Source organism: Passer montanus, unplaced genomic scaffold (assembly GCF_014805655.1).
Source record: "Passer montanus isolate IOZ18808 unplaced genomic scaffold, ASM1480565v1 scaffold10, whole genome shotgun sequence".
Classification (NCBI taxonomy): domain Eukaryota; kingdom Metazoa; phylum Chordata; class Aves; order Passeriformes; family Passeridae; genus Passer; species Passer montanus.
The window spans coordinates 33,884,673-33,899,634 of NW_024356505.1; the positions used below are offsets into that span (position 1 = coordinate 33,884,673).

General features: G+C 39.7%; 1 protein-coding gene across 1 annotated transcript in view; it reads left to right on the plus strand.

Annotated features, from left to right (window-relative positions):
- Positions 1–14,962, plus strand: part of ADARB2 (adenosine deaminase RNA specific B2 (inactive)) — a 305,822-nt gene that overhangs the window by 238,301 nt on the left and 52,559 nt on the right. Inside the window, exon 4 of the mRNA XM_039713060.1 lies at positions 7,613–7,727. Coding sequence (XP_039568994.1) covers positions 7,613–7,727 — 115 coding nt within the window. The remainder of the gene's footprint in view (positions 1–7,612; positions 7,728–14,962) is intronic.

Genomic DNA, 14,962 nt, shown 5'->3' on the forward strand with positions numbered 1-14,962 from the left:
CAGAAACTTTTCATTATGGAAGAACTTGTATTGCAGCTTTTGGTTTCTAAATTTGTGCCTTCCCATTACCCCCAAATACCCCAAAAAAACTTGGGTGTGTTTCCTCTATTTTAAACTTGATCTTTGTGTATAAAATTCAATATTTTAAGAAAAAAATCTGTGAATTCCAAACAGTTCCTCTTTGCCAGTTGTGACTAAAAATTTCACTGAAAATATTTAAAACAAATTTTGTCAGGAGACTTTTGTGGTCCCTAGTAAAAGAGATTCAGATACAGTGGAGCTCATTCAGCTGGCATTTAGCCACTCAAGAAACATAATAAGTGAGAAACCTAACACAGCCTTTAAGCATTGTTGAAGCATATGCTGGGTGTATGAAAATCTGATTATATGTTTTTTTAGCAGATCTTTCATTCATTAAAACAGGGTCTAATCTAAAACCTAAAGAGGTCATTGGGACACCTAATGCTGAGTTTTACCAAAGATGGACCTTAACCAATCCTCCCATTCCACCTTTTTCTCATCTTAATTTTTCCATGTATGCTGTATCCTCCCAAATCCAGCACAGGCAGTGCTATCTTTTTCATAAAGCCCTAAGTTTACTGTGAGGCACAAAAGAAAAATGGGTGAGAGAAGGAATTCTCTTTTTTTAATCCCATTGTTGGATCTTTTGGGGCATTTCATCATTCTTTTGTCTGCCACACAGGGACTATGTTCAAAGTCTGCTCCACACAGCAGCCAGCACAGTGCTGATATTTAGTAAATGATCACTAATGATAGAAGCATCAGCGTGGAGGCAAATATGTTTTGTGGGGCCTGGGAAATTAGCAGAGCAATCAGCCTCCAGCCAGGGTGAGGGAGGAGAGGGAAGTAGACAGCAAATAATCACTCTGAGCCCAGGAGCTCATAGCACAGTCTGCACAAGCTGGCCAGGTCAGCCGAGGTCACTGAGCCACTGAGGAGCCTTCACAAATGCAGAGCAAATTTGGGACATTTGATGGTCACAGAAATAAAGAGTTCATTCAGGTAGCTCAGCATCATAAGTAGCTAAAACACTTGTAATAGGACTATGAACAGATGGGGGAGGGTGGTGAAAGTGATTCTTTTGACTGAATCAATAGGACCAGTTGATCTTCCTCGTCAATCTTGATAAGAAAACTGTGAGGATAGTTAGTGTCAGAAGTGCTTTATTGGAGTTTTCATTAAAAGCTCCATGTGGAAATGTGTACCCAGCTGCTGCCACATGCAGCCTGTGCAGTACAAGCCCCATCCCCCTCTAAATAGCACAACTGAGAAGACCTCTCTGAATCAGGATGTACACAGGATATATCAGCACAGTTCAGCTGAAATGAAACATACAGCCTGACAAAATAAAACCTCAGCCATCTAAGATAAAACAAAGCCCATATATGCTGACCCTGAGGGGTAAGCCAGAGCCAGACATAATGATCAATACTCTAGGAGTTATGATCAGTGAGAAATAATTCCTGTACATCTCAAGGAAAGAACCACAATGAATTCCCTGGCAGAGCCTTGTTCTTTGAGTAATAATCTGCAAATGCCTGCACATGCTGAAAGAAGGCTGAGTTATGATAGGCTGTGGACTGCAGCCTCCAGTCTGGCTGCAGAAGCCCTTGTGTGACTCTGCTTGGAGAGTCTTATCACTGACAGTGCCATTTGCCTCCCAGTTTCTCTGAAATGTGGGTAAAAATTGTCCCCTTTTACCTCTGGATAAAGGGAGCTCACAGCAAAGCAAGTGGTTTGCACTGAGGCCACCAGGAAGGAGAGCAAAGAATGAGCCCAGCCTCCAACCCTTCCTTCCTTCCTTCCTTCCTTCCTTCCTTCCTTCCTTCCTTCCTCTTCATTCCTCTAGGTCCTTGCTCAGTGCTCTCCACTGTGCTGGGGGAGCCCCTGGCACTGAATTGGTTTCAGAAGACTGATGGTGGAGGGCAACCCACGACCCTCAGCTATTTCTCTGCTCAAGGCTGCATCTTGAAGATGATGTAGTACCTGGGAAGAGCCTGACTAATTCATTGACTTGAGGGTACAATCACTTATCAATGAATCTCCAACTAACTACAGCAAACTTATTTACAAGCCTGGAGAAAAAAAATGTGTAGCAATTTGCTATACAGCCTGACCAGGAGCAGCTCTTCAGATTGATCTCTGTGCTGTGTTTTCCTCCCCTCCCATTTAGGCAGTGAGAGTTCTCTGCAGGAAATCAAACAAACTCCCACTGTCAATGGGTGTGTGTTTCTCTCTCGGACAGTGAAAAGAACTAGGTGTGCATGTCCTTTTATCTGAAGAGAGTTGTGAACTTAATTCAACCTGATCCCCATTCATCGTGTTCAACATTTAGCCCCCAAATGCCAGTGAGATTCTGGAAATAAAGTACTTGGGAGACAGCAAAAACAGAGCCCTTAGTGATATCTGTATAGTAGAATATTTCTTCCCATCCATATGCAAATCTAACCTTTTTGATATTTCAACCCTATAAACCCTAAGACAGGATTTCAATAGAAAATGTTTACTAAAGGCTTTCTCCTTTATAATCTATTGATTTTAATATCCTTACTATTCCTGCTGAATGTCAGTTTTACCCTGAAGACTCCCATTGCAAACTTGAGCACATTTAATTATTTATACCATTTGAAATATTAGTGCTGAGAAATCCCTAAAAGTTTTTGGTTCTGTAATGGTGTGATCTAAAGTTTGATTTCCTTTTGTGAATAACAGAAGTAATTTGATATACTAATCAAGGACAGATGAATACTTCAGACATCACAATGCAGTTATAATAGTAATGACATCTATTTTTCATCTTTCCAGACTCCTTGTATATGTTAAAATACAGCTCATTAACTACTGTAGGATCTCTCAGTGAACAATTTAGCATTATGTTTTCTTTCTTCTGCCAGCAGCCTGGGCAAGAAACTTGTTTCCATCAAAGACAGAGGGCATTTAGGCAGTATTCAATGTTTGAGTGCAACCTAGGGCAGATTTGCCCTTGGATGGGGGTCAAGCAGTCTGCTTTGCCTTACTTGTATCATTCATTGTATTCACAAGACTGACCTTGTCTCTCTGAGACAATTATTTTTTTGTACAGAAGAATTTACGTGAGAACCTATGAAAAGATTTGGATAGCAGGCAAATCAAAGCAGGGGATTTTAAAAAACTCAGCACCTTGAAGTTCGGTTCTTCCCCTGACTCCTGTTTTTTACTCTCAACATCCACCCAAAGCCAGGGTGATGGAGCTCACCCTGCCAGGCCACGGTATGAGCATGCTTGAGCTCCCATCCCTGCCACTTGAGCCCTTCTGGAACATGTAAGAGTCAGGAATACTTCCACTGGCTTCAGTGGTGGTTTGTACCACACCCCAGAGTTCCAGGGGATTAAAGCCCTAGGCATTAGTCCCTTATAGGTTCAGCACTCAGGAAGCATTTGAGCGTTTGTTCTCCCACGTATATTGGAAAAAACTTTCAAATTTCTGACTGTCCATATCTTTCTATTTTCTTCACCCTTGTCCCCCTGCCTTGAGCTGCAATTTCTCTGTCATTACATGATCAGGGCAATTGCATGCATCTCTATCAATTGCACTGAATTTCTCTTTCACAAGGTAAGTTTCTACTGTTATTTTTCCCTCATCTTCAGAAATTTTCTCTTTTCTTCTACCAACCTGATAGCTGTTCAGAAGCTGCCAAGATGTATTTGGCTCTTGTATTTACTCCAGATGGAGACTTTTATTTTCACTCATATCTGGCAGTAGGAACTGTGGTATCACCAAACACAACTTTTATCTGAGATTGTTTTGATAGAAGAAAAGAACCATTCCTTTTGCAGATGGTTTATAAGTTACTTTGATGGCAGATAATATAGCCTAGCCTGGATCCTTAAAGTTCAACAAGACTCACAATAGCCATAAATAGTTGGATTTTTCAGCTTTATATCCCCTCGGGAATAACCATCTGGATATGTATCCTTTAGTAGTCTAGGATTATTGTTTAAAAGTAAAGCTAGAAAATATCTGGAATGAAATCTGTGGTTCTACACTGAGCGGGGATAAATGCAGCCACTCTTATCTCCACCATATCTGTCCTGTGTGCATTAGATATGCCTGTAACCAGTTAAGGTTTCCTAAGAAGCATTGAGAACCAGTCTTAAGGCTCTAAATAGGCAGAAATGCTTCCACTGATTTAATTTCACAGAACTAGGTCAAGCCATATAACTGCTCTGGTGTGGCTAGAGGGAAGCCAGGGTGCTGCATGGATGGGTGTAGGTGAGGAACCCACACCCAGCTCTGCCACTGGGCCAACTTACAGGAACAGAGTATTCAAAGCTCTGAAATTAATGCTGCACAAGGAGGAGCAATCTTCAGAGTATCAAATCTCTTGTGGGGCTGAGCCATGCACTTCTTCTTTATTTTTCTCCATCTATAAAAATAAACTGCTTCTTTTCCTCCTTTCCATTTTACTTTGGAATATCCATTTGGAAATTTAAGGCAATATGATATCCTGGAAATGGCCTCTCAGATTAGACACTCTTCCTGGTTGTTTTCCAGCATTCTACGTGTATTCATCTTTGTTGCTCCTTTGCTTCCATGAGTTTCACTGTCATCCTTTTAGGCAATGGAATCAAGACAAAAAAATGTTCGCCTGACTTATTTTAGCTAAGAGGCTTCATATTTAATGGATTTGCTGTTCTTTAATGTCCCAGGTCACTCCCTGGGATCAGCAAATGCTGAATTTCTTATCGCCCTTATATGTTATCTGAAGTCTTGTCGTTATTTCGCCTTTAGTGAGTCTCTTTGCTCTCTGGCTTTGGAACCCACTGCCAAATGAAGTAAAGAAAGCTCTGACTATGGGGAATTTCTAAATCCAAAGTTAAAAGTTATTTGTTCTGTTTAGCATTTTTAAAATTATTCTTTTAGGAATTGTATGTGCCTCTGAGCTAATTAACTCTTAATGAGCGCAAAATGCCCTGGGATGCAGATTTGGACGGTACAGTAGAAATGCAGACATGGATTGGACTGCAGTACTGCAGCAGATGACATTTATGATTTGATTCTTTTTTAAATGATGGTGCAGATATTTTTATTGAGATACTCTTCCCCCCACCTCCCCCCCCCCATCTTTCTAGTCTAAATAAAGCTGATCAAATTTTCAGTCCACCATATGGGGCCCAGTTATATCAGTTCTGCAAATACACTTTAGTTTTTCATTATGGATGAAGTCACTCTTCAGCAGGGAAAACAAGTTGAGAAACAAACTTTCATATTATGAAAGACAGGCAGTGTTCCAGCACTGAGCACTTAACCAGAGCATCAGGAAATCAGAACACCTGGCTGTGCCCAGCTCTGTGCTATTCCCCTGGACCAGTCCCTCACCCTTTTAGTGCCTTCACTCATTCATCTGTAAAGCAACTGTAATTGCGTTTATATCACAAGGGTGCCTTGATGCTTGGCAAATGAGAATTGACCCAAAATTCATCCTTCAGAAGCACTGTATGAGCAGTACCTCGCTCACATGGTAATTGTGGACAATTAGATTAGAAGAGGTATAAATGCAGTGAAAGTGAAATTCCATTTAGGAACTGTCAAACTGTTCTTGATAATTTTTCTTTGTTTTCATCTAATTCTACTGTGGAATTTTGCATGCATCTCCCAGAAAGGCTTTATCTGCCTCTTTTCTTCTGCAACAAGACAGCATGTTTTATTCCATGTTATATTAAAGCGTATTTTGCGCAAATGGTTTGTTCCCAGAACAGTACCTTGGAAAGCTAGGTTTAAAGAAACAAAGAAAAATTATTGTGTCAAAGAAATCTTACCCTTTATGTATTTGAGCAAATTGCAATCCCTTACAAGGATTGTACACAGGAAAAAATATTCCAGGTTTTATGAAAAGGGGTTTGCCTAAGTGTTGTTATGTTTTATTTAATTAGATTTTTTTTATACTTACCATAATAATGTTTTTAAATTAAGTTGAATTTCCACAACAAACTGTAGAAACATATGGTGTACAGCCTGCAGAGGCACTTAATGGCAGTAGCATTACTGATATTTGTGAGTTAGAACCTGCTTTCCTCTGAGAAATAGCTGTGTGTTCTCCCGGTTTAAAACTGTTTTACACCAACCTTTTTTCATTGCAATTAACAATTTGGGGAGGAAAATGAATGTGATCTTCTTAAATACATTTTGTTATTTCCACGTGGCTGTGGATATTTCAGGGTGAGGAAAGCTGTGTATCAGACTCAGCCTTTCCTCCATGTGTGTCATGAACACACTTAATGAAACAAAGTGGATTAAAGGGAGCCTGTTTCACCAGGACCTCCTCCAGGTAGCATATCCCAACACCAGAATCAAAAAATGGAATTGCTGTTTGGTTGAGCCACTTTTCCTAACACAGGCACAATCACTTGGATCTAATCAGATTTCAGGATGCCAGGAGGTCTCTGTCAGCACCCCAGAGTAAGCTCCAGCCCCAGGAACTGCTTCCAGAAGGATTTGTAGCTACAGCTTGGGTCACTAAAAGAAATCATGTGTCTGAAAAAAAAATCCTTTGGATGTTACTTTTTTATGTTCAGACTTGCACAGAACATACATTAAGAACAACTCATGCTCACAAAGTGTTCCACTGACTTATCTCTAATGTATGCTTGAGAGGCTCAGTGCAAAACAAAATGCAGAGATTAAGTAAATGAAAAGATACCAAACACTGCAGCAGGGAATCATTCCAAGTCATGGTGTTCTCAGGAGCACCAGAGCTGTTTTAGGTTCGTGCTCACCCATGCAGAGTCTGCAGAATTCACTTTTAAACCTTTTTAATCTTCTCTGTTCTAGTAACCAGGTTCCCAAGACTCTCCCTGGTGATTAGACTCATTCAGACCTGAGGGTTCTGACCTCAAACTTTCCAGTGCCCAGCCCATGGGAAAATTTGACCTTTCAAAAAAGATGCCATGGTCAGGAAGAGATATGGCACACCAGTCCCTCCCAGACCACTGCACACCCATGCACTGCAAGCAACATCTTTGGCAGGATATGCAAGCAGAAATTCCAAACCATCCTGTCAAGACAGAAGCAGGACAGATCATGGTGCTCCCCTGGAAGATTCCCGAGCTGATTTCTTTGCCTTAGTAGCTGTGAGTCATTAAAAACTCACTTTGGATGCAGAAATAGGTGGATTTACTGATTAACCAGGCTTCAACTCAACTCTCAGTCTTCAGTGGGCTAATGGAAATTTTCTGTGGGCTCACAGAAATAAATGTTTTTGTAGGACATAGGTCCACCAGTTTATCTTACTATCATAAAGTGCTTTAAGTTCCTGGGAACTGATCATAAACCAGTGTCTTAAGAGACTGGAAAAATGTTCAGCCTCTAAAATCCCTTTACCTCCAGTCCTAGTCAGTCTGGGTCTCTTGGCTTTCATGCAGTTAATTTTGCCATTTCTGAGGATGATGTAGGAAGCTGAAGGAGGGATACTCATTTTATCATTGCTCAGATAGGTGGTGTTTAATTCTAAAGTGGACCTCTCAGCAGCTGACATCTGGTGACCAATCTGCAGAAATGCCCAGGTTCGTCAGTCAAAGAAGTGAAAAAATTCTTTCTGACTGTCTCTTTCAGGATTTTGCTGACTCCATATACCAAATGGTTGCACAGAAGTTCCAGGAGCTGACAGACAATTTCACTTCCATGCATGCACGCCACAAAACTCTTGCAGGCATTGTGATGACCAAAGGTAAGATATCCTCTCATTTATTTTCCTCTGGCATTTTTCATGACTAAGTAATACATTATTTACCTGGTTCACAATACTGAAGGATAACTTTACTCCCACACAGAAAAATGAATAGTTATGCAGTGAAAAGAAGCATTAAATATTTACACCTCAAGTAAGTTCACACAAAATATATTGGCAACAGAGTTGAAGATTTATTCATAAATATGTCACTACATTTCTTTGTTTACAGGACAAAATGCAGCCTTCTCTGATTTTTCATTTCCTTACAGATGGGGGAGAGAGTTAGTTATCAATAAAAGAAGTATTATTTATTAATTACTTTCTTAGGTCTGAATACACCAAGTTCTTGTTATACAACATAAACTATGTTTTAGACTGGCAACAGAAACAAATGTGCTTTCCATTAAAAAAAAAAAAAAAAAAAAAACAAAAACAGAATATATCTAATTTTAGTTCTGCTCTTCTCTAGCCATGGGAAATACTTACGCTTACCAGCAGGGCCCAAATTTGGTATCACTCATGTTAAGACTTGACTGATTGACACATTCTGTGTGGAAATCTTCAGTGCTTTGATGAAACAGTTGTATAGATGGTCCTTCTCTGCAAGCACCCCCCAGGTGGGGCACCTCAGTATTTATGAGGATGTCAGCAGTGGAGATGCCTCCATAAACTTCATTCTCTCTCTGACACATGGAGCAGTGGGTCCAGTACAGAAATGAGGAGATAAGCTCGGAGGGGAAAGCCATATATAATTCATCCAGGCTTGCCTCACTCCTTCCTTTCAACAATTACATTAGCTAGATTCAGTAGGGACAGTTGTGAATATTGCAAGACAGCAGGATGGAGACAGGAATTTCTGATGGATCTTTTCCAACCACAGAGCCTAAATGCAGAAAAGATTTCTGTGCTGAGCATCTCCTTTCCGATGTGAAAAGAATAAGTAACCATATTCAGTATGAAGGAAAATAAAAAGGAAGTGTGATTGACTTTGGGATGTGAAAGATGCACACTAGACCCAGCATACCAGCTGCCTTGTTATTGTCAGATTTCTTGACTGTGGCTCTCATCAGATTTAAACAAAGTGCTACAGTTTATTTAGATGAGCTCTTTCCAAGCAGAAGCACAAGGAAGAATGTTTAAATATACTTTTTACAAGAAATTAAGCTACAGTAGCCAAGAACTATTGCTTTAACCACATGTAGGGGGAGAGTACAGGGGAAGTTACTCAGTGTAAGAATTGTAAGAAATGCCTGTAGGAATTTCATCCCATTCTACTTTGCCAAGGAGCTACTCTGACATTCTTTAGCCCAGGTCTAGATCAGCTTTATAAAGCATGATAGAGCCACCTCAGCCTTATTTCGACAGGTCCAAAGAAGCATATTTAAGACCCACAATATATGAGAAGAACAGTGACTGGAAGGAGTCATAATTCCCAAAGTTATGGCTGCTGAGTGCATGCAGTGCTGGGGGAAGAAAAGGGCACTTCCAGGCTTTCTTAGCCTTTCTGGGAAGTTGGGACTGTCTGTGTCTCTTCTTTATGGAAGGGCTGAAAGTGCCCTTATGCTGTTTGTTTCTTTTGGTGAATCCCATGCCCTTAGCGGGATTTTACAAATTTGTGTTTCATGTTTTATCTTAGTCAGCATTAGGACAAAGTATAATTTTACTTATGTTCACAAACTATTTCCCTCAAGGCTTCTTTTTCAATTCTGAATTCCCTCTCATGAATTTGTTCAGTCTGTCAGCCATCCAATTTGTCAATATCTCACTGTATTTTTGGAACCCAGAAAAGAAACTTGCAGATATAAGGTGATTCACAGAAGATGCAAAGCTATAAACAGCCTTATCTTAGTATATTCTCCAGGAAGAGCTGAGTTCTTTCCAGCACAAGAATCTCAGCCAACCAAGACAAGATGAATCATCTGTCATTTGTGTCATTATTTTCTGTACTAAAGTTGTAGATTTGGTGGTCTCTTCTTCACCATCATTCCCAGAAGTAGCAAAGACATCGACACACTGTTCAAAGATGGCACAGGCAGGTTTTCCACATCAAGCACTCAAATGAGTACCAATTTCCTGTGTTTTTAACAAAAAAAAAATAGGCAGAAGCTGTCTTAGATCTCTGCAAACAATTTACTAATGACATAAACAAAAACAATTCTGGAAATGCCTTGTTGCATTTGGTACCATAACTGACAAAAACTGATTTGTTTTTACCTTCATTTCAATTTACTGTCATCCTGACTAGAAGCAGATCCCTGTGTTTTTAACAAATAAAAAATAGGCAGAAGCTGTCTTCTGCAGATCTCTGCAAACAATTTACTAATGACATAAACAAAAACAATTCTGGAAATGCCTTGTTGCATTTGGTACCATAACTGACAAAAACTGATTTGTTTTTACCTTCATTTCAATTTACTGTCATCCTGACTAGAAGCAGATTTATCTGTGCTTGCACAGTTTCCAGGCAAAGCTGGTAAAAAGCACAATGGGATTCTGTGATAACTGCTGTTAAGATAATGCAAGATCTCTACAGACAAAAAAGAAGTGTGCTAGATTGGTTTTCTTTTTCTGAACTCTGACATTTTTTCTGTCATTTCAATTTCCCAGGGAAACCAAAGAGAATTACGTTTGGCCACTGTAATTGACTTATGCTGTAGCACCCGGGGCAAATTCCAATGTGTAAGAAAGAAAAAAATGTGGAAAATTATGTTATTGACAGACTGAGAATGTTCTACAGTAATAAATTGCTAGTCAGTGAAACAGGCAGTCCAAAGCATTTAGAAATGCTTTACTCTGAATTGTGATGACAATTAAAATCTCCATGCTTTTTTGTGAAAGTCAGTTTAGTTGTTTAGCAGACACCAAGATAATCTTAAAAATATTGGCCTAGGCAGGAGCAATTTACCACACTAGATACCAGCTGATGTGATCTTATCTGATGTGATACAATAATTGAACATAATAATAACTAAAAACTCACATAACTGATCTTGGACTAAATGTTTCAAAATATTGAAGAAATTAAGTCAATTATTTAATAGCTATAATGTTAATGTATTTGAAATTTGCTAGTCCTCTAACATATTCTAATGTTGTTGAAACACACTCAGAGAAGATTGTTCTCTCAAAAATGGTTTGATCGATTCTAAGAAAAATTGTTTAACAAGTAAAGTCTTCCTCATACAGCAAGCTATAATCCAGAGAATATAGAGACTATCTTCAAGTAGAACAATAACTATACTTATTAATGTAGCATAATATTTATATGAGGACCTATGCTTTGCTGCACATTGACTCTCCACAACAGATCTTTCTCTGAAGATATGACGAATTCACACATGGTAAATTAAGAACATCATCTCACCTGTGGAAAAGACATTCTGGATAACACAATGTCAAACACAAGGCATTGACTCAGAACTTGCATCATGTGATGCAAGTTAACTTCCCTCATCATGTTGTGCATTAGTGGCTAAAACACAGTTGATAACACAACATTTTGGCTATGTGATTGCAAAGTGCCAAGACTATGTCTCTCTCCTATCCCCAACAAGTGAACTGGAGGTGAGCAAGAGGCTGAGAGGGGACACAGCCAGGACAGGTGTCCTCAGCTCTTGCCATAGAACTCTGTGCTCAGCAGTAAAAATCTGGGGAGAGGGGAAGGGGGAGATAATTGGGTTTATGGCATTTGTCTTGCCAAGCAACCATGAACTATCATTATATCAATGCATTAGTCTTGTCTTCCTTCTGTTTGTTCCCCGTCCCACAGCAGAGTAGAATGAGCGAGAGGCTGTGTGGGTGTTTGGCTCTTGGCCAGGATCATCCAATATTTCATTTCAACAGCAGCTGTTTCTTGATGTTTCTTGTTGTCAGAGAAAGATGACCCATCAGCTCCCCATCCTTCTGTCTCTCAGGTGTAATTTGGACATCTTTTTTTGACTCACTGGTCTGCTGTACCTTTCTATTGAGATTTTTTCAGAGAGAAGTAGTTTTCAATATTGTGGTTGTTATTATTATGTCACTTAATACATTTGAAAAAATGAAGGGCAAGCAAGCTATTATTTTCTAACACAAGGCGACAAATGCAAAACCAGATCACACCCACATACCTTGGTCCTGATGACCAGAGTCACAGATTGTGGGGTGACAGGAGGAGCCCCTGTGGTCCCCCCGTGGGCCACAGGGCAGGACAGGGGACAGGGCATTGAGGGGACAGTGTGGCAGTGCTGCCTGTCCCCCAGAGCTGGGAGTAGGAAGTCCCAGGCCAGGGCAGAGCAGGGTGGGAGGTGTGAGCCTCACACTGAATGCTGTGATCTAAAGGCTGGTGGCATTCACGCTGTTTATCGGCATCACAGAGAGAGTTTGGCTTTTGCTGTACCTGAAATCATCAGGCACAGTAAAGAATTCCTGTCACTCAGTAAAGAGATGATCTATTACTGCTGAGGTCCTCTTTGCAAAAAAACCCTGCCATAATCATTAGGGACAAAATGAAACTGCTATTTAAACACAATTTTCCCATTTGTGTTTGACAAATCTTAGCAGTTTAAATACTGATAGGAACTTTTTGTCATGCTTTCTGTTTAAAATGAAGCATTAAGAAAGTTCAGTCCTTTTCACGGCAGTGTAACATTCATAGAAAAAGATTATGAGTTGATTCCTGGCTTCAATTTTCTCTCTTCTATATGTATATTTTTTTTAAGGCTGACAATCATTTTGATGTTAAAAGCAAATTAGGAGGTCTTCTCAGTTATCTTGTGTGAAATAAAGATGAACTGGACAAAAGAGCCCTAAATAGAAATTTCATGCTGTGATAAAAGATGGGAAATTATCATTTGTATCTCATGGAATGGATCTTAATCATTGCTAAGTGGAATAACAGAAAAAAGTAAAGTTAACAATATGTCTCCATGGATCTTTGCAGTCACATTAAGATTCACAAAGCCTAGCAGTATAATCAGAAATAAGTACAATCAGAAATACTGCTGTCCAATTGGTTTCTAATCCTCAGTGTGAGTAGGAAAGTTGCAAAGCAGTCGAATGCAGTAGAATATTCAGGCCATATGTAGAGTACCACTCTGCTCCATCCCATGCTGCACTCAAGTAGCCAAACCAGTTAGAAAAAGTGTGAACAATTTACAGATTAGTGTCCCGAGCAGATTCCTTCAGGAAGAGAGGCACAGGAGGAATTTAAGCTCCCAGATCCCATTTACATAGTTAGATTGATGCTCACTGGTCCCAGTGAGATTCAGTGTTTCCATGAGAATTGAAACTTCTGAAATCAAAATTGAGTGCCCTAACTGCTGACATCCTTTTGAAGATCTCAGAAGGTCTCTTCAACTACTGCTGCCTGATGCTCTCAAGGACATGGCACAAAGTCATTTGACAGTCTTGTGAACATTATTGACTTCTTACATGTGCCAAGGTTGACACTTCACCAGTAGATGACAGTTTTATTCAAAATAATTTAAAATAGCTAAATAAATATGTAGTTAGGAACCATATATGTCACTCTCTCTCAGAAATCTGTTTTCCTCCACTTATAAACCCTAAACCAATAATTTTCAGATTCTCTCTAAATAGTTTTGAACCCCATAAGACTACCCCTTTTCTACAGCTGCAACTGTATTCCTAGATTTTGTAATGTGCACCCATAATGGGCATAATCTAATTTTCCTGCAGCTCAAGAGACTTAGGTTTCCAAATTCCAGATCAAAGGATATTTGAGATATTGTAGTTAAAACTCTGTCCCCACCAGAGCCATCACTTCTGTTAAAATGTGGGTTTAGACATTGTGAGGACTCCCCCTGCAAGAGCAATTTTGAGTGTTTCTTCATCATTTCTGTCAAAAAAGGGCTAAGGAACAGAAGTACTTGAAGACAGATTACTTAGAAATAAAAAATATGAGATGGGACACAATTCTGCAGCCTTCAACAGAGAAGGGAAAAAAACCGCTTCAGGGACAACTCTCCAGGCCAGGTTATATGTTTTGCATTAAAAAAAAAATTAAAAAAAAAAAAAAAAACCAAAAAAAAAAACGGAGAAATGAGAAATGCAGGCACCAGCTGGGAGTAAGTACAGAACCAGAACTTCAGTCTTGGAGATGAGCATCCCAACCTGCACACACACAGCCTCTCATTGCTGTTATTGGCTAACCTAATTCCATCCTCTTAGCTGTTTGGTGGCACAGGTTGCGAAATAAGAAGACAAAACACCCCTCTTGTATCAGCAGTTTTAGGCCTTTCCACAGGAAAATGGGAAGGGAACTGCGTCCCTCATTTCTCTCCAGCTGAAGCAGCTGTAGGTGTCTCCAGCACACTGCATTGCTGCCCTCTGGGCAGCTTCAGCTCCCCACTGGTTACTCTGGTTCCCATGTCTTCTCAGACACTGAGCCTTTTTACCTCCCTGAACATTTACTGACTCTGGATTTAGTTTTCCATTCCTGCTGTTCAAAGTATTTTTCTGATTGAAACACCTCTCAAAACCTGGATGCAGGCAAGGCCTTGGCTCTGTGTCACATGTAATTGCATTGGGCACAAGGATGGGTGTAATCATTAGCATAAAGCATGGAAATTAAAAATAGGCACTTCTGTTTCTTAAGTGTGTCAAACAAGGAGTTGGCAAGGTCAGACTTTCATTCTGCTCTGTGATAAGGCAAACTGGAAGCTGTCCCACTGTCAATTCCAAGAATGCGTCTCACCCTAAAAAAAGAAAATTTTTTGGTGAATAAAGGCTTGGAAACCATTGCTTTCACCTTACCAACCTAGTAAAACACACAGGAAAATGTTTTTAGATGCAAATACACCAAAGAATAAATTTTTTTTAAAAAATAGAATATAAAAAAAATCCCACATAAAATGAGGTTTCTCCTGCGCTTAACTGCCAAAATTCATATTTAGGATTTCATTCTTTCTCACTGTAATTTAGAATCTTACTAGCATCTAAAGCTGTCAATTTGCTTAATGCTCAGATATCAGTGGCACAACATTTATTAGAGAAACACTGTATCTGCAGTCAGGACATGGCAAGAAAGTGCAATTCAGTCCTGCTTTAAAATCAAGAATTATGTGCAAGCTCTCTTCTTGAGGAGAGTATTCAAATTCACATGAAGGGAGAAAACCCTCAAATAACTTTGATACTGCCACTATGAATTTAGATTTTTTTTTTTAAATCCTCGAGGATATGGTAAGGGGGTGAAGCATGCCTGGGCTGGCTGACCCTCCTCCCTCTCAGGA